Below are 24206 nucleotides of genomic sequence, written 5' to 3' on the forward strand. Positions count from 1 at the left end.
AATAAATTGAAATCATGTAACTTTTCTCATAATGTAATAAAAGTTTAAAAAAGAAAAAAAATATTACATAAAAAAATAAAATTGTATACCATGAAATGTGAAAAAAAAAGATTAACTGTGGAAGGCATGCTCATCCTTTGAATATTTAACCTTTTCCTTGCTAATATCAACTATCAGGCAGGTTTTAGGAAGACATATATAGTCTGATAACACACCCAATACCCATGCATTCAAAACTTCTGACTGATATTTACAACAATACCATATCTTTACCATGGTTTTTCTCAGATTTTTTTTTTTTTTGAGATAGTTTCTCTGTGTAGCCCTGGCTGTTCTAGAACTCACTCTGTAGACCAGGCTGGCCTCGAACTCAGAAATCTGCTGTCTCTGCCTCCCAAGTGCTGGGATTAAATGCATGCGACCACTTCTTGGTGACATTTTTCATCAACATGTTTAAGACAGAAATAATCATATATGTTTCATAATTTGACTTCATCTGCCTCCCTTTTTTGTATAAACCAATCTGTAGTTCAGGCATTATTCGACAATTTGCAAGCCAAAATTTCTTTGTCATTAATGTTTATTTCAAGATTCTTTCCATGAAAACTGTTCTGTTCCTGTTTATATCTATGTATATCCAGAAATCTCTTTTATTCCTGTGTGCCAGTTCTCTAGCTCATTTACAACAAGAATTTTTACTAAATCTTCATGCCTCCCAATGTGACAGGAAGTAGTTTTTTTTCAACTAGTATCAAAGGAAATAAATGATTGTCTTGGAAGCACTTAACAAATGTTCATTAAGTTACTACAAATGTTAAGAAAGAATTGTCTTGAATATAATATTACCATAACTTAAATCTTTACTGTATATGTTTTTCATTTAATCATTTGTGATGAAGAGGTAGCCTACTTAGGAAGCAAAATATATACTGAAGGAGATAAATATTTTTAGAAAAATTAGCTTCAATGTATACACACACACACACACACACACACACACACTTACACTTTAATATTAGTTGTACTTCGAGTACTGCCTTCCTAAGTTAAAGTATTTCAGTTTTTATAACTGTATTATCCTTCATGGATGTGAAACCTTTCTGTGCTTTCATAGTCATATGATTCCTTGTGGTCTTACTTAATTTCTTAACCTCTACTCTTGCAAAAACATTATTCATTCTGTCAACTTGGTTAGCTTTAGAAGTCAATCTCTCAAACAGTCATGCAATTATGCAATGAAAAATATTGCATAATTAGATCAGTCTGATTATCTGTACCCTTAAAAGTAAGCCATGAGATGCATTTATGATATCATTAACTGGATGTGAGTACTTTCAAATAAGGATAATATAGACTATATTACATGTGATTAGATTCCAAAGATATTTTATTATTTTAAACAAATAAAAATACTTTGGTATATGCATGCTAGAAGTATATGAAAGCATAGGTATGTACACATACACATTCATACACATATGTTGGGGTAGAGTTATTTAAATCACTAAATTCATGCTTCAAACTTTATTAAAATAGCTTAAAGGATTATTAAAATTTTCTATTTCAATTAAAAATCTTAAGTCATTAAATTTTTTGATATCTTTATAAATGCCTTTTTGGTTAACTGAAGTCTAACTTCAATCTACAGAAAGAAAAATGACTTGTTTAAACTTCCTGATTTTGATTAAAGTAATAAATTATTGAAGTAGAAAACATTTTTCAAATTCTATCTAGACTTATCTAACAAATTAGATAGAGTACTAATGCCCATTTTGGTGATAATTTCTATTATTTTCTGTAGAAAACAAAATACATGCAAATGATTCTACAGAAATAGATTACTATGCAAATATCTCAAGGGTCTTTGTTTGTTTTTGTGTTTGTTTTTGTTGTCGTGGGGGAATTGTGTTGCTTTTTTCCTGAGATAATCTTTCTCTGTGCAGTTCTTGATGTCCTAGAGTATGCTTTGTAGACCAGGGTAGCCTCATACTCAGAGATATGTCTGCCTCTACTTCCCAAATTCCAGGATTGAAGGCATGTGTCACTATGCTAGGCAACAACTCATTTTTTGATAGGTTATTATTCTATATGATGGATGCTGATAGAGATGCATTTGTCTTCATAAAATAGCTATTCAAAATGAGGGTAAACTTTTATTTGTCTTATTCAGAATTATGAGTATTAATATTTTATTTACTATCCCTTTAATAGATGCATTTAATGTTGCATTCATTACACATCAATCTATGAATAAAGTTATTTCTTACCTGAAATGAAGTAATTGGATATATATTAACATGAGCTTCATTCCATCGCTGTCCTTTGTTTCCACTTGAAGACCATAGAGGATTCTCTATAGTTGTCTGCCCTTTCAAACGTAGATATACATTTAAAACACCTAAAATAACAATGGGAGTTTATGTTGTATATTTGTGTCTGCTTCAAGTTAGTTTCTTCTTCTTTTTCAAACATTTATAAGCATTAAATATTAATCTTGCAGAACATTCTAGTGTCTTTTGCTCTCCTTCAATTTGTTACCTTGCTATCATGCTGTGATTCAAAGATAACCACATTATATTTCCTAGAAATTATACCTTATATTTCCAGAATGATTTTGCTGTGAAGATAAAGGTTTCTGAGGTAGACAGGCTGGTCTAGATTATCTCAATGGGTTCTAAATGCAAACACACTTATTATATTAACCAGTGGCAAAAGGCATTCTGATTCAGGAAAGATGGTGGGCTTGGTGGAGGATGGTTTCTGCTTTCAAAGATGGAGGAGGGATTTACAAAGAATACAAGGCAGAAGAAGAAAGAAGAGATTTTTCCCAAAATCCATCAGAAGTATACCATTATTTTAGTTTTAGCATCATGGTATTTTAATATTTATTTTGTATTCTGTTTCCCAAAACTATAAGAGAATGCACCTATCCCACTTTAAGCCCAATTTTTTGTCATTTGCTATTTGTTACAATAGCTATAGAGGGCCAATGCAGCATTTTCTTGGGTACTTAATGGTCCATACAATATTTGACTTTCATTTTGATGTGTACTATCATTTAGTAACTTTCTTTTTAAAAAATCACATTTATTTTCATCTAAATGTCATTTTCCTTCTGAAAGAAGTATTGAACATAAAATAGAGATAGCTTTTTTATTTCATCATTTAATACAAAATTTTAATTTTCTGTCTTGTACACAAAAAATGAAAAGCAATGATGACAGTAGTTCTGGTACAATATAATGCATCTTAAGACTCTATTCAACAGCTCTATATAGTACTTACTGCAAATATTCCACATTACAAATGAGAATATTGTAGAAGTTAAGGGATTTTTTCCTATGCAATATAAAGAGAAAAGAACAGAGGCAGGATTTGAATGCAGAGCCTAAATATTATGTCCTAAATGACAATGCTATCAATATTTTAAGAGATAATATTAAAAAATCTATTGCATTGAAATTTTATATTGTGTTATGTTGAATAAAGATCATGTTCTAAGAATACATTTTATTGATAATAGATGAGACTGCTTTTGTCTTAATGTTTATTTCTTTAGGTATATAGATGGAGATAATATATGTGTATAATATATGTACCCATAAAACTACATGGATTTTTATTGTGCTATGTTTCTTACTATTTTCACATTCTATTTCAAGTTTTTCTGTATATTCTCTTTAATAGTAGTGAATACTTATATATTTCTAAACACAAATGTTATTCTACAGAATTTACTTTAATGTCCACAGTGTGAATGTCCCTCTTTAATTTCTAGAAACACCAACCATTATCCAGCTATTAAAATCTACGTGCCACATTCCTTAACAAGTTCCCTATCATTCCCACTTCTATCTAGCTTCTCCTTTTCTGTCATATACTATTCCATCACTCAACATTTTTTGTTTCCTCAAATTCATATTTTATATATTAATAAAAGCTGTAAATGTACTTAAAGTTGGTGAACCCTTTTCAACAGATATGCATCTCTGTGGCCTGTCTCTGCATCTCTCTTACTCTCCTACCTTCTTTATTAATTTCTTTCCCTTTCTATCATCATATTGTTTATCCTTTGACTGCAAGAAACCTGTAGGTTTCTTAAAAAAAATCTCTCTTAGTACTTCCTTTTCATTTTTTAATATGGAATCAAGATGTAATATTTTGATTAATCTTAAAAGTATACTGATCTTGTTACCATATTGGTAAATGGATTGACTAAAGGTTAAGAGTAATACTTAACCCTTGACATATACTTAACTTGTTTTACATATGATGACTATTATTTTAAATAACAAGTAGTGAAGGTCATAAATTTTTCAAATTTTGTTTAAGATTATAATTTACCTTGGTGATACACATAATTGTATATATTAATAAATGTTGCAGGTTGGACCTAAAATGCCCCACAATGGCTTTTGTGATGAAGGCTTGGTTTTCAGTGAAATTTTCAGTGTTTTCCATTTTGGAAAGTGAAGTGATCATGAGAATTTTGAGTTAATATATGACTAGACTCATACTTGATGAAATGATTGGAGGGTGAGGAAAGAGACAAATAGATGGAGTCAGCACGGAAGGAGTGAGTCATTCTGGGTTGCCTCAGAAAAATGCATCTCCTCCCTGCTCCTCCTCCACCACATCTCTCTGTGATTCCTGTGTACTAAGAGATGAGTATATTTTCTCCAATAGGACTTCAAGCATGAAGTCAACTAGCACTAGACAGAAAATTTGAAACTCGAGCCAAAATAAATCTTTCCTCTTCCAAGGTATTTATTTTAGGTGATTTCCCACACACACACCAAAAAACCCTGATTAACAATGATATTGTTATATGAATAATTATGTGGCATTGTTTCAGAGTTTAATAGCTTCTCATTATATGGATATGCCTTGTAATCATGTTTACAATTTCTTAATTAAGAAAAATGTTAATATGTAGATTAAATTCACACTAGTTATCTATTTTGTGAAATTAAAAGATATTTTATATGAAAATTGCTTATATCTAAAGAATACAGAACTAAATAACCTCACAGTTAAAATTAGATTTAGAATAAACAAGATAAGTTGTAATTAATTGTGACCATCTTATATTTTAAAAGTGAAATATTTATTTTATAAGAAAAAAAGACTATCATTTATTGAAACATAGCTTCTACCTCTTTTAAATCTAAACTTATACGGGTGCTAACAATCATTTCTTTATCTCCCAAAATAACATGAATTGTTTCTTAGATTTTTATTCTGAGATAACAAAAGCTCATGAATAAACAAATGACTTGCAAACTTGCCCCCCTAGCATTTCTCATTTTAGTTCCTAAAACAGAATCTGCTGTCAAAAACATTTAACCCTATTCCAGGTTATCTTGTTCAACAAAATTAGAACTTGTGCAACAGAATAAAGCTCCTTGGGAGAAGTGAGACTCAACAGCGCTTACTCAGCACATTGTTATATTTGTGTGGTAAAAATTCCAATGTACATATGATGGATTGTGTTAATACCCTTTAAAAGTAATTTTAAATCCTCAGAGAGATAGATTATGCTTGAGTAAGCACCAGATGCCATAATGTATGAACTTAGCTATCTCCAAGGAACTTCTAATATTATGTAGTTGTATGATAAAAGCTGGAGTAAGCTAAGAAAATCATTGATTTCTCTTGCTTGGTCCTTGTAGTCAGGGCTAAATGACCTTAGTTCTTTTATATTGTAAATAATGACCAAAATTTGGGCTTCCACTTTTTCAATATCCATTCTTCATATTTACTATTATTTAATTTAAAGTATTTTATAAAGCCTAATTGTCATAAACATTATTTACTATCACTATTACCTAGTTATCATCAGTCTTTCTCTCACACAATTGCTTCCTGATCATTTATCTTTAAAATATATAAGATGTTTTGGAATATAATTTAATGATACATGTTAAAATGTACATCCACCTTACCATAGCTGCTTGAAATTGAGACATTTTCATGAATTAATTTGTAATTCAGTTTATTCTAAGGTCTAGATGTCAGTTGCATATAAACACCATTTTTATTATAATCAGTAATATAGTCTCATTAATTGAAGTTTCACATTCTATGAAAAGATAATAATACCCCCAAATTATCTGACTTTAGCCAAGATCTACGTGTATTGATAGATAATTGTTAGTATCATTTGTTGTATGTACACGTACAAAGTGAGAAATTATAAAGTCATTATTTTTGCTTGAATAAAATGGCTGCATTGATTCTGTTTTTCAACATATAATTGCAGAAAAAGTCAGTTCAATTTCTCCCATTATTACAATGCTTCTGGTATCCAAATGAATTTAATCAACAAAATTGCCTGTGGTGGCATCCTACTCTGGCCTTCTACCTGTAGGTTCTTTCAGGTCCCGTATTTACAACTTTTGACTCTTCAGCTTTAATACTTTTTCCTGAAAGTCTGTTCTGTATTCTTACCCCTTAGCTTCTTCTGTGCCTCATGTCTGTAAACCTTTGTTTCTGCTTACTTCTATAGACTTCTATCAGAGTATGTTGTGCTTTCCATCACCACAAAGAAAGTTTTATGTTAATATGGTTATCTTGGTGTTTCTTTATTATTTACTCACAGTATAGGCCTGTTATACATTTTGTTAAATATGCTTTCTCTTGTTTAGTAAGTTATTATGTTAAATCCTTGAAAAACCATTTGATTGATAAGAAACATTGACAACAAGTCTCTGTTATCTCCTATAAAACTCTAAACAGGACTAATCATCTACCTCATGCAATTAGTTCTGATGAATAAGATAAATGAATCAAAGACTCATGGGTAAAAAAAGCATCAATATTAAGTCTCTACTTTCAATAAAGTGAATTTAACTGTTTGTTCCATTGGGTGAAAAGTAAAACTATTTTTGCTTTTGTTTTATTTTGCTTTGTGTTTTGCTTTTACCATTATATCCATTGATGAAATAACATTATCTACTTTCAGTCACATAATTAAATTCGTATAAGTTTAATGGCTTCTACTAAACACAGTCTAAGGGCTCATCATCAGAGCATAATAGATATGTGAATATTAGCAGTGCATATTGTACACATGTATAAAATGTCATAATCGACTCCTTTACTTTGTATAAAAAATATCTAGTAATATCCATTTTTAATTATACAGGAAGAAAATAATTTCAGAGATTGTGATTCTAAAACAAGTACTAAAAAAGTTAATGCATGTGAGGTTACTTACAGTGTTTTATCAGAATATCTGTGATAATTGTTTCTAATACTTGACCATAGGAAGAAATAAATCATAGCAATAAATCATAAATCTCATTAGAAGCGAGCAGAAAGCAAAGGTTAGCAGATCTGAGATTTAGAAGATCCTAAGTTGTGAGAATACAGAAGAGCCTTTCAGGAGTATTAAAGCTGAAGAGTTACAGATACCTACTCATATCTCCTTGCTAAATATTTATCATTTAAGAAGGCAGTTTATTGAATGAATATCACCATTATTTTATCATTAGTGATATGATGTTATCAGTTATTAAATATAAACAGATCCTCATTGAAGTTATTAACTTAATCTTATTATATATCAGCTAATATCAAATCAGTCACCACTGTATAGTTGGTAACATCTAACATTCAAATGAATACTCAGTAACTTCCTTTTGTATTTCCTAAACAATCTAGAAATTGCAATTGTCATGATTTTTTTTTTTTTTTTTTTTTTTGAGATAGGATTTCTCTGTATAGCCATGGCTGTCCTGGAACTCACTCTATAGACCAGGCTGGCCTGGAACTCAGAAATCCACCTGTCTCTGCCTCCCAAGTGATAGGATTAAAGGCGTGTACCACCACTGCCCTGCAAGAAATTTTTAACTATTTATATGTTGCTTGATTGTCTGTGTGTGAACCATGTTCATGAAGCTGCCCAAGGAGGCCAGACAGACTAAGGCATTGGGTCCCCTGGCACTGGGATCAATTCTGGATGCTCTAGTGCGGTTGCAATGAACCTAATCTTAGTCCACTTAACTTCTGAGCATCTCTCCAGCCAAAGAAGAATCTTGAAAATAGTAGTTTTCTTACATGTATCCAGTGTACATATGATCATATGTTCTTTTCCCACAGAGGAATTTTTATATTAAATATGTATCTATTATGACTCTTGTAAGTAATGTAGTAAAAACTCTGAGTAGTGGGATCACACCAGGAATGTCAAATCCATGTCTGTGTGTGCATGTGTGGGGGGGGCACTTCTTGCTTGAAGAATTTGTTCAAATATAAGCCAAAACTTTAATACTCTTAAATCCAAAGAAAACAAACACAGTCTTTGACCAAAACTGGAAACAAAAACCAGGCTCCCAAAATCATGCAAAACCAAACCAAACCAAACCAAAACCAAAACCAAAACCAAAACCAAAACAACCAAAAACAAGTTAATTTTACTATTGTTTGTACAAAGACGTTTATAGCACTATTTTAAATTTTTTGAATTACAACATATCACATAGTCTGAAAATATGAATACAGTTCATGAGAAAGAATAATTCAAGGTATTTTTATAAAGAAGATGTTAATAAGGTGTTAACTCCAGATCCATAAATGCTATTTCTATATTGTTAGACCATCATAAGAGGCCGTATCTGAACCACAGTATTTCAGACAGTTTCATTTTCTTATGCACATGAGTTATCAATATGTCTTATTTTTATTTAAGGATGTTTATATAAGTTGATAGTGACAATACTCATGGGTACTTTTATTAAGTTATCACTTTTGAAATAATTATTAAAGAACCATGGACAGTTTTCTACATATTTTGCTTCACTTACCAGAGCACTAGATACAAATTCATTTCAGAACAACAATTTAATATTCTCTCATTATACAACATAAGAAGTTTTCATTAAGTATCTTCCATTTTCTGTCTGCACTCCATAAACCTTTAGTTCTCTTGTTACTCTTTTAATACAAGCAAAAGCTAATGTAGCTACTTTAGGTCATCTTCTAAACCTATTAAGCACTTGCTGTTCTGAAGAATCACATAAATACATCATAGTTATTGTTCTCAGGGAGACAGCAATGGAACAAGCTTCAGTGTGACAAATGCAGATATTTGCACTGGGAGCTCTGAAAACAAAGGGAGCTGAGAGAGCCTACAATAAACACCAAAGCTGTTTTCTGAAGGGAAATAAAAATTGCCCAGATGATTAGGAAAGAGAAAAGGTACCAATTATATCACATAATTTTTTTTAAAAAATATTCATTTGTAATATATTTATTTATTGAGTCCCTAAGTTAATATTTATACTGCATAGCTTCACTGGATTGTAGGAAGAGTCATTTCTTTTGCTCTCAAGAAGCACAGTTCAGAAGGAAGAAGGTCAGAGGCCGGAATGCTCCATAGAAGTCGATTTGAAGAGTGTCAGATATTATTGAGACTGTCCTTGAGTGCATGACCAACCTTTTTGGAACTGTAATACAATATTGCCATCTACAAAGTTCACATTCAAGAGCTTCATAGTTGAGTTACAAATTAAAGATTTTTTTAAAAAATCCCTAATTCCATGTTAAGTTTACGATGGGTTGCACTCATCACTACTCTTGAGGACAAGTTGCCCACTGGTTCAGGTTGGCTGCATGAAAGTTAATATGTCCTGAGTCTTTTATGTCACAAGGTTTTAAAGGATGAATCTTAGAGTGGGCCAGAGAGAGGATGAAAATCAGGAGCCTGATTCAGTACTGTTTACAGAAGTAATAAGAGTGAAACTGAACTTCTCTCTCTCAGCCTGAGACATATTTTAGAGCCTGAAGGACTTTGGTCCCCACTCCAACCTCTCTGCCTATCTTGTTTTATTCCAATTTACTTTCTACTACTAAGACTATCCATTCTTGGAGCATGTACGTCATATTTATTTTAGGGAGAAGGTGAGACTTCCATGCGGCCTGCTGTTCCTGCTTTCAGAATGCACCAGAAGACATGTTCTTACATAACTATCTTTTCTCACTTCATTGGACCTGTTATTAGTTCCCTTCTTTGGGGATAATTTCATGATCAAGGCATTACATACGCATCTTTTTATAAACAGTTCTTTCCTGTGAATTTATAGCATTTATCAACCTCCCTTCATAAATCAGGCTCTCTGTGTACCTACATCTCTTTCTACTACCATTTCTTCTTCACCCTTGTGATTATTAGAATCAAAGAAGAATAACTTCATTCATGAATTCTTTCTGCATTCCTCTTTTTTTTCTTTCATGGTGAAATGAGCTTTCCAGAGACAGAACCTTATCTAATTCTCATCAAACTCAAAGGACATATTCATAAATGTATTCTGTATTTACGTGTAATTTTCTGAGACAGTTTGATGTTTCTAGCTCACACATTTTTTATTTGACAAATTTTATCATATTTAGTGACTTCAATAATATCCTGTTTCTTTGGAAGTTCCTTTGGTCGTTTAAGAATTAACTAGTTCACTAGGAGACACAGAAATGCTGATATATATATATATATGTATATATATATGTATATATATATGTACATATTGTTTCTTTTATTGGATATTTTCCTTATTTACATTTCAAATGTTATCCCCATTCCAGGTCTCCCCTATGGAAACTCCCTAGCTGATACATATTTTTAATAGCTAAATATCACATTGTGAGAGTTAATCATAGTTGGTAGCTTAGCAGGACCCAGAATCAACTGGGATAAAAGTCTCAGTGAGGTACTGGCTTGATCAGGTTGGCCTACGGATATTTCTTTTAGGGGATTATTTTAAATAATTTATGTTGGATGACCCAACTTACTGTGAGGGGAAACTTGCTAAGTCAGAGATCTGTGTAAGAGTAGAGAAATTTACTGGAACATAAGCAAGATGAAAATAAACATACATTCATTTCCCCCTCTCATCTCTACTGTTGATGTCATGTGGCCAGCTCTCCTAAGATCCTGCTGTACAATAATCTGACATTGTAAACTAAAATAAGTCTTATCTCCCTATAGTGATTTTTGTCAAAGTGTTTTATCTCAGTAACAGAAAGGAAAATACATACATGCATCATTTACATGTAAGTTAACATTTAAATGTCAGCAGATCTTGTCTGTGATTTGAAACCCCTTTTCTCAGTCAATTTTGATAAAGCACCCAACAATTTCTCTGTGTAGCCCTGGCTGTTCTGGAACTCACTCTGTAGACCAGGCTGGCCTCAAACTCAGAAATCCGCCTGCCTCTACCTCCCAAGTGCTGGGATTAAAGGCGTGCGCCACCACTGTCCAGCTTTAAACCTTCTAGCATTTACATTCTTGTACAATTCTCTCTCCTTGGATAAGGATTAGCTATGATGACTAAAATAAATCCGAACAATGTAAAGTCAATTTGAAGATTAAATTATAAAGTTCTTCAGCGTTCATTTGCTTTCTCTATTGTGTCCCTTATTTTGAAGGAATGCTTCTCCATTGTATAGAACAGCTTAGTAGAGATAGATCTTCACACTCCAAGAATGAAGGAAAACCTCTAGACCACAGCCAGCAAAAACCTTAGTATCCTAAGGCCTAAAGGCATTATGTAAATGGCCCCTAATGTAAATCCTTCCCAAGCTGACTCATGAAATTAGACTGGGGTCCTTTCTTGTCATACTGATTACAACTTCACAAGTGATATTGTGCCACGGACACTGAGACAAACTATACAAATTCATGATCCATAGACATTGTGAGAGAATAATTTGGTTTTAGTCATAGGATTTTATTTTTTTTGGTTTTTGTTGGGGGGTAGTGGTGAGTGGTGTTGCATAAATTACTCATGCAGAAAGGGCTAAGTAATACAAAACACTGGACTTTACTTTGAAGTAGAATCTCTAAGTTTTTGTCTTGTTAGTTGATGGTGATGTTCAATGTTAATAATATCCTGTTATTTAAGACCACAAGACTTAAGCAGGACCTGAGTTAATGCTCAAGATTGTAAACACGTCTTGAAGCTGATGCAAGTTCAATTCTAGATTATTTCAATAAAGGAAATGAAGCTGATGCAAGTTCAGTTCTCAATTTTTTCAATAAAGGAAATGTCAACATACAGAATACAGGCCTTTTTCTTCCTGTCCCACATGAAATGCATATTTATATTACCTTGCAGTTTACTAAGAATGTAATGCATTATGCTTGTAAACAATATCTATACCTTAATTAAAATGTTTTTGTTTTTGAGTTTTCATAAAACACACTAGCAATCACCAGCCTTCATAGAAACCTTCAGTAACACAAGGTCTTATCTTGATGTTGATGTCTTCTAACTGATCAATATGGTGGTTTCAGAAGGTTGGGTAGTTAAGTCAATTTCTAAAACTAGACAGCAGGAAGGTCTGGCACATTGATTGACTTTTTCTTTTACAAAAGATTTTTGTGGAGAATGTGATGCTGTTGGACAGAATGTGATTCACAGTAATTTTTTTTTTTTCAAAATTATCATCAATCCAAGCACCAGTGCAAACCTACTCACCTTTTTATTGACTAAGTTTACGATGGTGGTTCTTTACATCTTTAGTTGTCATGTCAACATTCTTCAGTGCTTCTTCATCGACAGATCCTACCTTATAAACTTATATGTGTGCAGCAACTCCTCCTATGGAGGCAGTCACATCTCCACAGAGTCCTTATAAGACTTTCAATGGATTGTGCACATGATAGAAATCATAGTCTAGCCGCTGAAGTGTTAAAATTATACTTAAGTTGCAAGTTTGCATTTTTCCCATGGACTATACAATGGATGTGTGGATGTCAAGATCTACAGGTTGAGAAACATTGCTTTAATGCTAACAAGTGTGTTAATCTGACCTTTGAAGCATTGAAGCCAGGTGTTAAATTAACCTCTCTAGCTATGAAAGTCCTTCCTGCTCTTTTACTCTATGTAACCCTGAGTGGTCTACTTTGAAAGTCTACTCACTGTTGTTTAATCAATCATCTTTAAAAATTCCTGAGAAAGCCTGCCAGAGTTCTTATATTAGTACTTGTTTCATGATGAAATATGATTTTTGTCATTGTATTATGGGACAATTTCCTACCTTAAACCTCATGAATCAACTGTTTTCTTTCTTTCCTTTCTTTCTTTCTTCCTTTCTTTCTCTCTCTTTCTTTGTTTTGTTTGTTTTGTTTTGTTTTTGTTTCTTATGCATTAATAACCACTGTAAAGTTGTAAAGAGTTACACCCTACTGCTTTAGTCTTTAACCTAATGGATGCTGGATGCTGTAGCTGGTTTGACCTGACAAAGCATTGCATGTTTCCTTGCATAAGCCCCAAGCTTGGCTTATTTACATATCTGTGCTCATGAAGTGGCACTTTTAATGTGTCCAGGTTTGCTTCAATGAGCTTAGCAGGTAACCTACCTAAGCTCCTCTCAAACCTTTTTTTCTAAGCCACATCATTTCTAATTCTAATGAAAAGCAAGGCACGTGTGAACCTTTCACTTTAGAGATATTGATTGGCCTCATTTCAAAGTGAGACTGAGGCTCATAGCATAAAGAAGCCCAAAGAGAGGGAAACATAAAGTAACAATCAGAGCCTTTGGGGCATGGGTGGGTTTGTGGTGATTTCAGTCAGTGCAGTTCCACCAAAGGAAACTGACCAAGGACCACTACAACAAATACAGTAAAAGTAAAGAAAAAAAGAGAAAGGAAAAGGTTCATATATTTTGACAATTAGCAAAGCACAGCATAAGAAAAGGACTGAGGGATTCCCTGCCTTTAGGACCGTGGAACTCACAAGTGTGAAGAGAGTTCCTGAAAAGGTGAAAGTGGAAAGTGCACCTTCCACTGAGCCCTGTGCAAAGTGGACTAACTGGTCATAATTTCAAAAATGTGCAGAATTTGGAATGTTGCAAGTCCACAGCTAAATTATCTTGGGCATCTTTAGTACTAGACTTTATAGCCATTTATTGCCTTCCTCTGTACATGACCTTTAAAATCATCAGATAAGTCTCATAGAATGTAGGAACAGAAACCTAGTTTACAACCAAAGGGGCTAAGAGTGCAGTCAGATGGCATATGCTAGCTACAGCTAGACTCCCCTACTATAGTCCACCAGCTGATAGTTCTACCAGTGTATGGTAGTTTGAACAGGCATGGTCTCCACAGAGTCATGTGTTTGAGTACTTGGCCCATGGGGAGTGACATGATTAGGAGGTGTGTCCTTGTGGAGTAGGAATGGCCTTGTTGGAGGAAGTGTATCACTCTGGAGGTAGGCTTTGAGGTTTTCCATGCTCAAGCTCTGCCCAGTGTGGAACACAGTCTCTCCTTCCTGCCAATAGATCAAGATGTAAAATTCTTGACTCTGTCCCCAGTGCCATGTTGGCCTATCTGCTGCCATGCTTCCTGCCATAATTATAATGGACTAAACCCCTGAAACTTTAAGACAGGTCCATTTAAATATTTTCCTTTAACATTTAAGAGTTGCCTTAGTCACAAGGTCTCATCATGGCAATAAAACTCAGATACATAACATATCTGAAAATCTATCTTGGTTTGTTCTGTTGCTATAAAGAACTGAATATGGGAAAATCTAAATCTATGTTTCTGGGACATGATTGCTCATACTCAGTTCCAGAATAAATCACCTCTGTTAGCTGAGGTGAGAACAGTGAGTTTACATTGACACAAACTTGTTACATTCACAGTTCTCAAATTTTACATTTCTAAATAATGCAGTATCTGTGAGATGTAATAAAAGAAAGTATAATAGAAGAAAATATGACTATATTCCATTTGGTTTTAGTTTACTACACAGCAGGGGATGAGTATATTTACTTAAATATTTAGCATTTTTTTTTTGTGCCTGTTCTCTGCTTAGATGACTCAAGTAGTAGACTTGAAACCTAACCTGCTACTTGTGACCATTTGCAGAAACTGAGAAATGCCACCAACAAGCTCAACATAATAGATCTGTACTCAGAAAGAGAACTCAGTGTTGTATACAGCCAGAATAAGAGCAACAGAAATACTGATGGACATTTGCCAAGATAAGTGAGGGGAAGGAAGTGGGAGTTAGATGTTCTCAGATCTATGTTGCATCTCATAAATGCACGACAGTTTTAAATGACGCACTTAAAGTGCTGATCTCATATGTATGAGGTATAAATATAGATATAGATATATAGATATATAATTCTAAGCCATATATACATATTTATATATATACACATATATATTACATACATATATGTACACATACATATATATGGCTTAGAATTATGTATTTATTTTTCTAATAAATTGGGAAAGGGTAGAGGAAGTTTGAAAAGAATATTAAAAAGGATAGTAAGTTAAGTAGACATAATCAACTGAAAAGAAAAAAAATCTGAGATAATTAAAATTACTGGTTTTTTTTTTTTTTACTATTCTTAATAGTTTCTTCTGACACTAAATGAGGGGAGTGAGAATTCTGACATGAGATGTTCCTCTCATAGTTAATGCAGAATGAGACCATGTCCACTAATGCCAAAGCCCTCATAGAACTTTCCTGTCTCTGTTCTGTACCACAAAGGTATTCATCCCTATCATATTTACTTCCAATGTTCAAAATCTCATGCTTTTCACCTGTAGAGTCTGTGATAACTGTGAATACAAGTGACTCTTACATATTTAACCTGGTTTTCATGACCCTCCAGTAAGTCCTCCTGCAGAGCCATGACTGAGTCCAGCTTCCCAGGTTGAAGTATGACTTTGCTCTTTTATCAGCTGGGTGTTGGGCATGATAATCAAAACTCTTTGTATTTCAGTGTCTTTGTCTGAGAAACAGGATAATTTTCTAAATGAGGCTTAGTGATCATTGTGCAAATTAAAAGAAATAACCACAAAATGGCCTCTTCAAGGGCTATTTGAATATTGAGTGAACATGAGATTGCCATCTGTTACCTAAGAGAAGGTGATGATTATGATCTTATAAATCCAAACCAGAGCTTTCTAAAGGAGAAATTATTGTTCCCATTTTGCATAGGAGGGAACCAAGTACAGTGACTCAAAGTGATTTCTGTGAAGACGATGTTTCCACCATGCTTCCCCCTGTGTCTGCTCTGTTTCAGATTGGAGCATTTTGCGGTTTATTTGCTATCGATCCTGGCTTGTCGTTTGGTGCTCTACTGTGAAGAACACTGGTATAGTTCAGACATGAAGTGAGGGCATAATGTAACAGATCCATCCATATCAACATCTGTGAGGTTCAATTTTCTTCACTGTAAATGTTTCTTCACAACAGACCATGATGTTTACTTCTACAATGAGGATAGTACCTTAAGCAATATGATAGTATATATATATGACTAATTTTGGAAGTCAGTGCATATTTACATTTTTTATTAATATATATCAAGACATTAGGGTCACCCTAACTTTACAGTTTGGATCAGTGTGCTAATTCTAACTACTGACTATTAAAATGAAGGACTTCCTTTGTTTAGAAGCACCATTGCACTTCCAACCTTTATACATATTTAATTCTTTGACCAGACCCTGTGGGTTTAGACATGCTCCACTACTCGGGACTCTGTCACAGTTTAGGGGAGGTTGTAAATGTGCATCTATAGTATAGTATATTGTCTTAGTTATGGTTTTACTGCTGTGAACAGACACCATGACCAGGGCAACTCTTATAACTGAAGCTGGTTTACAGGCTCAGTCCATTATCACCAAGGTGGGAACATGACAGCATCCAGGCAGACATGGTATAAGAGGGGCTGAGAGTTCTACATCTTCATCTGAAGGTTGCTAGCAGAATACTGGCTTCCAGGCAGTTAGGATGAGGGTCTTAAAGTCCACACCCTCAGAGACACACTCCAACAAGGCCACACCGACTCCAACAAGGTCATATCTATTTCAACAGGGCCATACCTTCTAATAGTGCCACTCCCTGGGCCAACAATATACAAGCCATAACAAATGAAACCCACATCAATGATTTTAAACACAGGACCACAATTTAATGTAACAATAGCTAGGCTGCAGTTATATTTTAATGTTTTTTCTGCATAATAACTATAGGTTTGTATAATTTCAAGTCAAATACTTCCAACATATGCAGATTGCCTATTGTATTGACTGTACTGTCTAATGGTTAATTTTTAAAATAAATTTGGTGTTCAGTTCTTCTGGAGTTCTGCATTGCATTCAAAAACCTGGAAACTTGGACAATCTTTGCTCCCACTGAGGAATGTGAAGTTCACCTGATGCTACATGGTACTCTTCTTAGCACAGTTGAGAGATGATACTTAGTAAGTTTTCATTACTACTGCACAAAATATCCAAAGGTAGATGCCTTCAGTTTTGTATTCCCTTAAAGGCCCAGGATGTTCTTAACTTCTAGTTAATATAATGTATCCATATAAAAATAACCATAACACTGTTACTAGTATGTAGAGAGTGCTAAAAGTACTTGTTAATGTGACAATATTCTATTTCATAATCATTAATGTGCACTGCCATTATCCAGTCACATTTTTTAGGAAAAAAAACCTAAATTATAGCAGGCCAGTGTCACAGAAGACTACATGCAGAGTATAATCTCCTGATGGTCCACTAACTCAGGATGCAAAGGAGAGATGAAGCCCAGAGTCTCCAAACTCTTGTATGTGATTTGGAATTGGATAATGAGAGGACATCTGTCTTTCCCTGCAATTTGTAGGCAAGTAATTTAATAAAACTCAATTCTAGTATTCTCTGAGTAAAGCTGTCTTCATGTTCTTTGTGAAACTTTTATTAGGCTTGATAAAAAGACAACAGAACAGTCTGTTACCTTACCTATATGTTGCCCATACATGTGATAGAAGAAACTGAAACAATATGCACTATTTGTAGGTCCATATGGATTTTTGGGAGCTATGCTGAATACAGGGCTGAGAAGTCGAGCCTTTTCGCCTTCTAGTCTGGGTCGCGATGTCTCAATGTACATATAAAAACCTGAAAGCAGGGGAAGCAAGTGTTATGAAACACGTACTTAGGAGGGAACACAAAATGCTTCTGTGATAGGTTAGAGTTTTGATTCGAAATAAAAACTGATGGCTTATATTTCACTTAACCTGCATGGCTATACACACGATCACAACTTTAACAGAAAAAAAAATTAAGACAGAAAGAACTGAGAGAAATGAAAATTCTACAATTGAAATAACACAGAAGTAAATAAAATCCAGCCCAGTCTCTCAACTGTGTTTCTCACTGAGGTGAGAGAAAGCATTGATGAGCACAGATCTCTGAATCGCTGATAGTATGTGTAAGGTACAATGTTTTATTCTAAGATTGTCAAATACATAGCTCACTGCCCACTTGTGCTTCACGTTGAAGGCATTTCCAGATCTCCAGGTGCTGTAAGCATGGTTCTGGAAACCTTCTTACCTTCTTTGGAGCCACTCCGATCTGCATTGGGACCCGTGTTAGGGGTGTATTTTGTATTTCTTGTAGCAGTACTTTGCTTTGTCCAGTCAAAGTTATCCGTATCATCTTGGGTGAACAAACAAATATTACCATCTTCAAATCCACAATGAAATTCTCCTGTTGACACATTTTAATTAAACTGATAAGTGATAAAGATAATTAAATACTTTTATTAGAAATATCGTAATGTCTTATTAGAAAAATTTCAAATATCACAGTGGAATAATAGTGCAGTAATGACATCCATCCAAGCCTTAAAGGCACAGTCAGCACTAAACATAAAACCATTACAATTTTGATGAAAAAGAGTAATGGTTTTATTGGCATGTTTTAATTTTACAAAGTAAATGGTTGCATTCTGGCATTTCTGCATGTACATGCAATGTCCCCTGATCACATCACTCCCTGTACATCCATCATCCCCTTCCTGCTTTTCTCTTTCTGTATCCCGTATTTTCCTGGTTTTAGAGTAACATCTCACTTTACATTAAGCCAGTATCCTATTACACAATTAAAGCCCCACATCTCTTGTTTAGAAACAACCAGATTTAATTCCAATTAAATAAAAATAATTCACATTTGACTTATGAATGGGGAATTTTTCTAACTCTTTAAAAGTGCATTGGGACAGTTGAGACCAAAGTGTCAATTAGGAAAGAAGCTTTCTAAAACAGGAGAGGTGGTGCAAGCCCATAACTTCAGTACCACAAAAGCTGCAATAGGCTAACCATTATGACTTCAAAGCACACAGTGAATTCCAAGACAGACTTTTCCATACATAAGACCTTGTCTTTAGAAATAAAAAGAAAAGAAAATGAATTTTTGAGTTCACCTGATAGCATTTCAAACATGTATACCTTGACCATGTATTTCCTTATTTCCTGTCCTCTAGAAATGCTCTTCTGTATACACATCTGCAATGTATAACTTTGCTTAGGGCAAGGAGTTTTAGGGCAAATTGCTTTTAAAGCAGTCACTATTCACGCTTGAGTTGAATGTGGGTTTGACAGATGTGTGAAATCCACTTGAAATGCATTTTATAAAGAAAGTTTATGAAGATCCTGAGGAAGGATGAGGGATTTCCATGCCTGATATACACTGAGTTCAGAAACAATATGAGTTCAAAGTGAAACTTTTAAGATTGCCATTACATGTGGTTTGGTGGTAATTTCTAGAATAGAAGATTTTCTTATTGGGATATATCCTGCTTCAAAAGTGTGTACAAAGATGCATTGGTAAATTCCATCAGAAACACAAGAAAACAATATTCACAGTAGTACACATTTTTTCCATTCAGCAAAATAAGGACTCTGCAACTATCTCAGTAATCTTCACTGGGCCTCACAGATAAGAAAACTCTGGTTCAGTCAGCTTTGCTTATTAAAAATAAAGTACAAATAGACTCTGGCTTTGCTGAAGTTCACAAAGAAAAACACATCTACAGACTCCCCCACTGGGGTCTGCACTGCCTTTGTAAAGGGGGACATCCATTAAAATCCTCCTTCTGGAGGATTTTAATGTGGTTGTGGTCACATGACTGAGTTAAATGAATCCTTCTTTACATTTAAGGAATATGTTTTTGTTACGCCTCCTTTGTCTGTCAGATTAAATAGTTGCAGTATGCCTTTATTTACATTCTCTCTAGATGTATATGTTCGAGAGAGTATTCATCCTTGAGGTGTGAGAAACCATTCGAATTGTTTTCAGGTGTTTAATGTGTATTTCAGAACTGTTGCAAAATGTTACGCTTATATGTTGCTTAAAGTTAATTACAGTGGATTGAAGAGAAGGCTCAGTGGTTAAGAGAACTGGCTGGTCTCCCACAGTACCCAAGTTCAATTCCCAGCATCTATATGGTGATTCACAACAATCTGAAACTCCAGTCCCTGGGTGTCTAACACTGTCTTCTGTCTTCTGAGGATACTTCACACACAAAAAGCACAGACATACACACAAGCAAAACATCCACATACACAAAATAAATACAAGAAAAAAGACCTGGTGGGAACTGTTTTTAGAAAAGTAAGTAAAAATGAGTTTTAACAGCATAAAATAATTTTAAGATTATTCTATCATATTAAGTTAGATCATATATGTATATATATATATCTTATTCAGATAAAGTTTATTCAGATACAGAATATTTGAAAGATAATACACATTCACTGAGCTACATAAACTTAGCAAAAGTCAATGTGATATTGGATATCTTACAAATATGAAAAAAGAAAGTCTAAGGATTTCTAAAACACAGAATAATGATCATTGACTATATCTTTAATTTTTGATAGCTTTCTGATTAAAATATGATTTTTTTTTTAATTTAAAGACTGTTGTGGTTTGAAGGAGAATGGCCCCCAAACCTTAATATATCTGAATGTTCAGACCTCAGTTGGTGGACCTCATTGGGAGGGATTGGGAAATGTGGTCTTGCTGGAGGAGGTATGCCAGTGTGGTTGGCTTTGAGGTTTCAAATGCTGTGTTACTCTAGGTAGTGTGCCATATCTCCTTCACCTCATGCTTTGGATCGGATTTAAACTCTTGTTTCTGCTCCTGTGCCATGCCATACCTGCCTGCCACCATGCTGCCTGCCATGATATTCATGGACTCAACTACCCTCTAGAAAAATGAATCTCAAGTTGTTTTCTTTTATCAGTTGCCTTAGTCATGATGGTTCTTCATAATAATAGAAGAATAGAAACAATTTAGCAAATTAGGAATATAAAGCCTGGAACTCCATGACCTTCTTGCATCAACCTATACTCTTTTGCAGTTCCTTGGAACAAGCAAAACTCTAGCCTCACATTAACTATTCTCAGGGACTGATATTGAGATTAGATTTCATAGTAAATCCTCTTCTTATTTTAATGTGGTTTGCCAGAGACAGAGATGTGTGAAGGCTAATCTTCATTGACTACATACGTGACTAGATTTGGAATCACCTAGGAGATACATCCCTGGGTATATTCCTTAGAGTTTTTTTTTTTTTTTTAATTGGAGGTTTAACTGAAGAAGGAAAATCCATCCTCAATGTGGGTGGAGCAACCTCATGAGCTGGAATCAGCTACTGAAGGGAAGGGAAAAGGGAGAGCTAGACAGGCATCAGCATTCATTCATCTCTCTTTCCTCACTTCAGATCCCATAGGCATGCCCGCCTTCCAAGATGGACTGCATCTTTATTACACAGTGAGAAAGCATGAGTCCTTCCCTCAACTTCCTTTTAGTATGTCATGAATATGAGGTATTTTTATGTGTGGGACTAATTTTCAGATATATGTACACTATTAATCATCATGTATTTATAAAACTTAATGAAAAACAAAAATCAGAATTCAAAATCAAAACCAGACCAAATATATTAGAACTTAAAAATTACATAAACAGTGATTTATGGCCAGGTCTGCTGGTACATGTTTGAAATTCCTGTCCTTAGATGAAGAGGACAGAATGATAAGTTTGCACTCTATTCTACTCTAGAACACATAGTGAAACCTTGCCTTTAATAAGTACAGTGCTAAAGTAAAATAATATTATCTCTGAGGAAAAAAATTGAAATACAAGCTTAATAAATAATCAAGGGCTGGAAAGATGGCTCTTTGGGTCAAATCACATGCTTTATCTGCATGGTGAGCTAAATTAAAACACAGGATTTCTGGCAGCAGTAGAGAACTGACTCTTGAAAATTCTTCACTGATCTCCAGTAGAGATACAAAGTGTTATACTTGTAGTCCACTTCATACACCAAATACACAATTACATCTATATATTCACTAACAATAATAATTATTTTTATAATTGGCTTTAATAAGGAACCCTTGTATTTATGAAGAAAATACAACAAATCCAAGAATAAAGTCAAAGAACTATGATAACATAATAAAACACAAATGATACTCCACAAAAAAGAAAAAAATGAATTCTTACGTTACAGAACAATGAATGTTAATCAGTTTGAGGACATGAGCTCATATTTCCTCATTTAGTTAAATGTATGAACATCAGTGATCAGTATTAGAATACTTGTTTTTCTATCATATTCTCTGAAATTTAAAGTTAATATACAATGTCACCTTTACTGTTTTAAAATCACTGTTTTATACCAAATAAGAACAGATTTTACCTAATCTTTGCATATTTATAGATAATCCATTTTTCTTTACTATGTGATATCAAGTAATTTTTCATTAAAAATGATATACTTACTCAAATGAGGATTTACAGGTGCTGGAAAAAAGCAAAAATATAGACATATTAGCAAGACAAGTGCATTTGTAAATAAAGTTTAATTAGTCTCCTCAGAGACCTGTAGTTTCTTCTGAACCTATGATGGCAGTAAGGATTATAATTGCAATCCACTTTGTTCTATGGAACACAGTGCAATTTATATTGAATTTATATTAAGAACTTCCAAGTATTATAAAGATCAATGTTGAAAAATATGGGGGAGTTGTTTACTCTCCAAGGAATGCTATGGTAACCTTTTATATCATAACCAGTGCTAAACAAACCTAGAAATCAAACAGAAGCTGTTGGTAGGACAATCTATAATCTAGATGAGTTGAGAATGTAAACAATTATAAATAAGAAAGAGATTATACTTAGGTTTTCTGCTGTGTTCACTTTTACTGAAAGTAATATAACATAAAAATAATGAAATTCTCAAATCATGTTATGTGTTAGAAACAAATAATACACCAATACTAGTTGGTTTAATTAAATTAAAATGCACACACATACACATGTGCTACACATGTACACACAAACACACATACACAGAAATTTCAGAACAAAGAGTTACCATAGTTTAAGTGATGTGACACAATTAATACTTTCTATGTACACACTCAAAACAAATCTTTGTTTTAGAAAAACAATATGTCTTCAATAAAAATGTCAGCTGATTTCCATTGAAGGGGGAAATATAGATTTGAAGTTTTACTAACAAGTAAAAAAGGACTTCTACAATGTAAAGGAGAATGTGTCTGTTGATCAGCAGTTAGCATTGAGGGCAAACATTGCTCTGGATACAACAGCCATCTTGTGTGTCTTCAGAGAATTACAACGGGAAGTGATATGCCATCTAGGAACTTCCTTTTTATCCCCCTCTCCCTTTAAAATAAAACTTTTCCCTGGTCCTTCACAAACAACCATGTAAACTTGCCACTTCCTAAGAGAGCAAAACCCACAAGCCTGCACATTAAGCAGGTTCACCCTTACACTAAAACACCTTGTCCAGTTCAAAGAATTGTCTTGTTCAGTTGTTTGCATTGGTTCAAAACACAGAAACTATGTCCTGAGCTATCTTTTCTGCATAATAAATTTATGTTTCAGATAGAATCAGAGTATAACTACAATTGTGATAGAGGCCATAATTATACACAATTTCATGCACAAATAAATACTTGTAACATTAAAAAAAATCTACTTACCTGTATATTTAATTACACGAATTGTTGAATCACCTTCACCAAATTTAGTGAGAGGAGTCAGTCGGACTTCATAGGCCTCTGGTTTAATAAGTTCAGTCAAGTTATATGTAATTAGTTCTCCCTTCTGAATATTCCCATTTATTTTAATCTCCTGTTCCCACCAGCGTTGCTGTCCAGCCTGAAATCAAAACAATTGTATAAAAATATTTCTATCATCGAATTGAAAGGTTCTCAGTTCGTTCAAAGAAAATGAAAAACAAAGCCAGGCAGTGGTGGCACATGCCTTTAATCCCAGCATTTGTGAAGCAGAGGCAGGCAGATTTCTGAGATTGGGGCCAGCCTAGTCTACAGAGTGAGTTCCAGGACAGCCAGGGCTACACAGA

At 33.9% G+C, this 24206-nt stretch overlaps 1 protein-coding gene across 2 annotated transcripts in view; it reads right to left on the reverse strand.

The window, feature by feature from the left end:
* Positions 1 to 24206, reverse strand: part of Mdga2 (MAM domain containing glycosylphosphatidylinositol anchor 2) — a 743089-nt gene that overhangs the window by 19811 nt on the left and 699072 nt on the right. For both annotated transcript variants that reach the window (XM_031356255.1, XM_031356256.1), the window contains exons 11-15: positions 23824 to 24001; positions 22598 to 22618; positions 18356 to 18511; positions 17762 to 17920; positions 2268 to 2398 (exon numbers count right to left, since the gene is read on the reverse strand). In XM_031356255.1, coding sequence (XP_031212115.1) covers positions 2268 to 2398; positions 17762 to 17920; positions 18356 to 18511; positions 22598 to 22618; positions 23824 to 24001 — 645 coding nt within the window. The remainder of the gene's footprint in view (positions 1 to 2267; positions 2399 to 17761; positions 17921 to 18355; positions 18512 to 22597; positions 22619 to 23823; positions 24002 to 24206) is intronic.

This window comes from Mastomys coucha, unplaced genomic scaffold (genome assembly GCF_008632895.1).
Source record: "Mastomys coucha isolate ucsf_1 unplaced genomic scaffold, UCSF_Mcou_1 pScaffold6, whole genome shotgun sequence".
Lineage (NCBI taxonomy): Eukaryota > Metazoa > Chordata > Mammalia > Rodentia > Muridae > Mastomys > Mastomys coucha.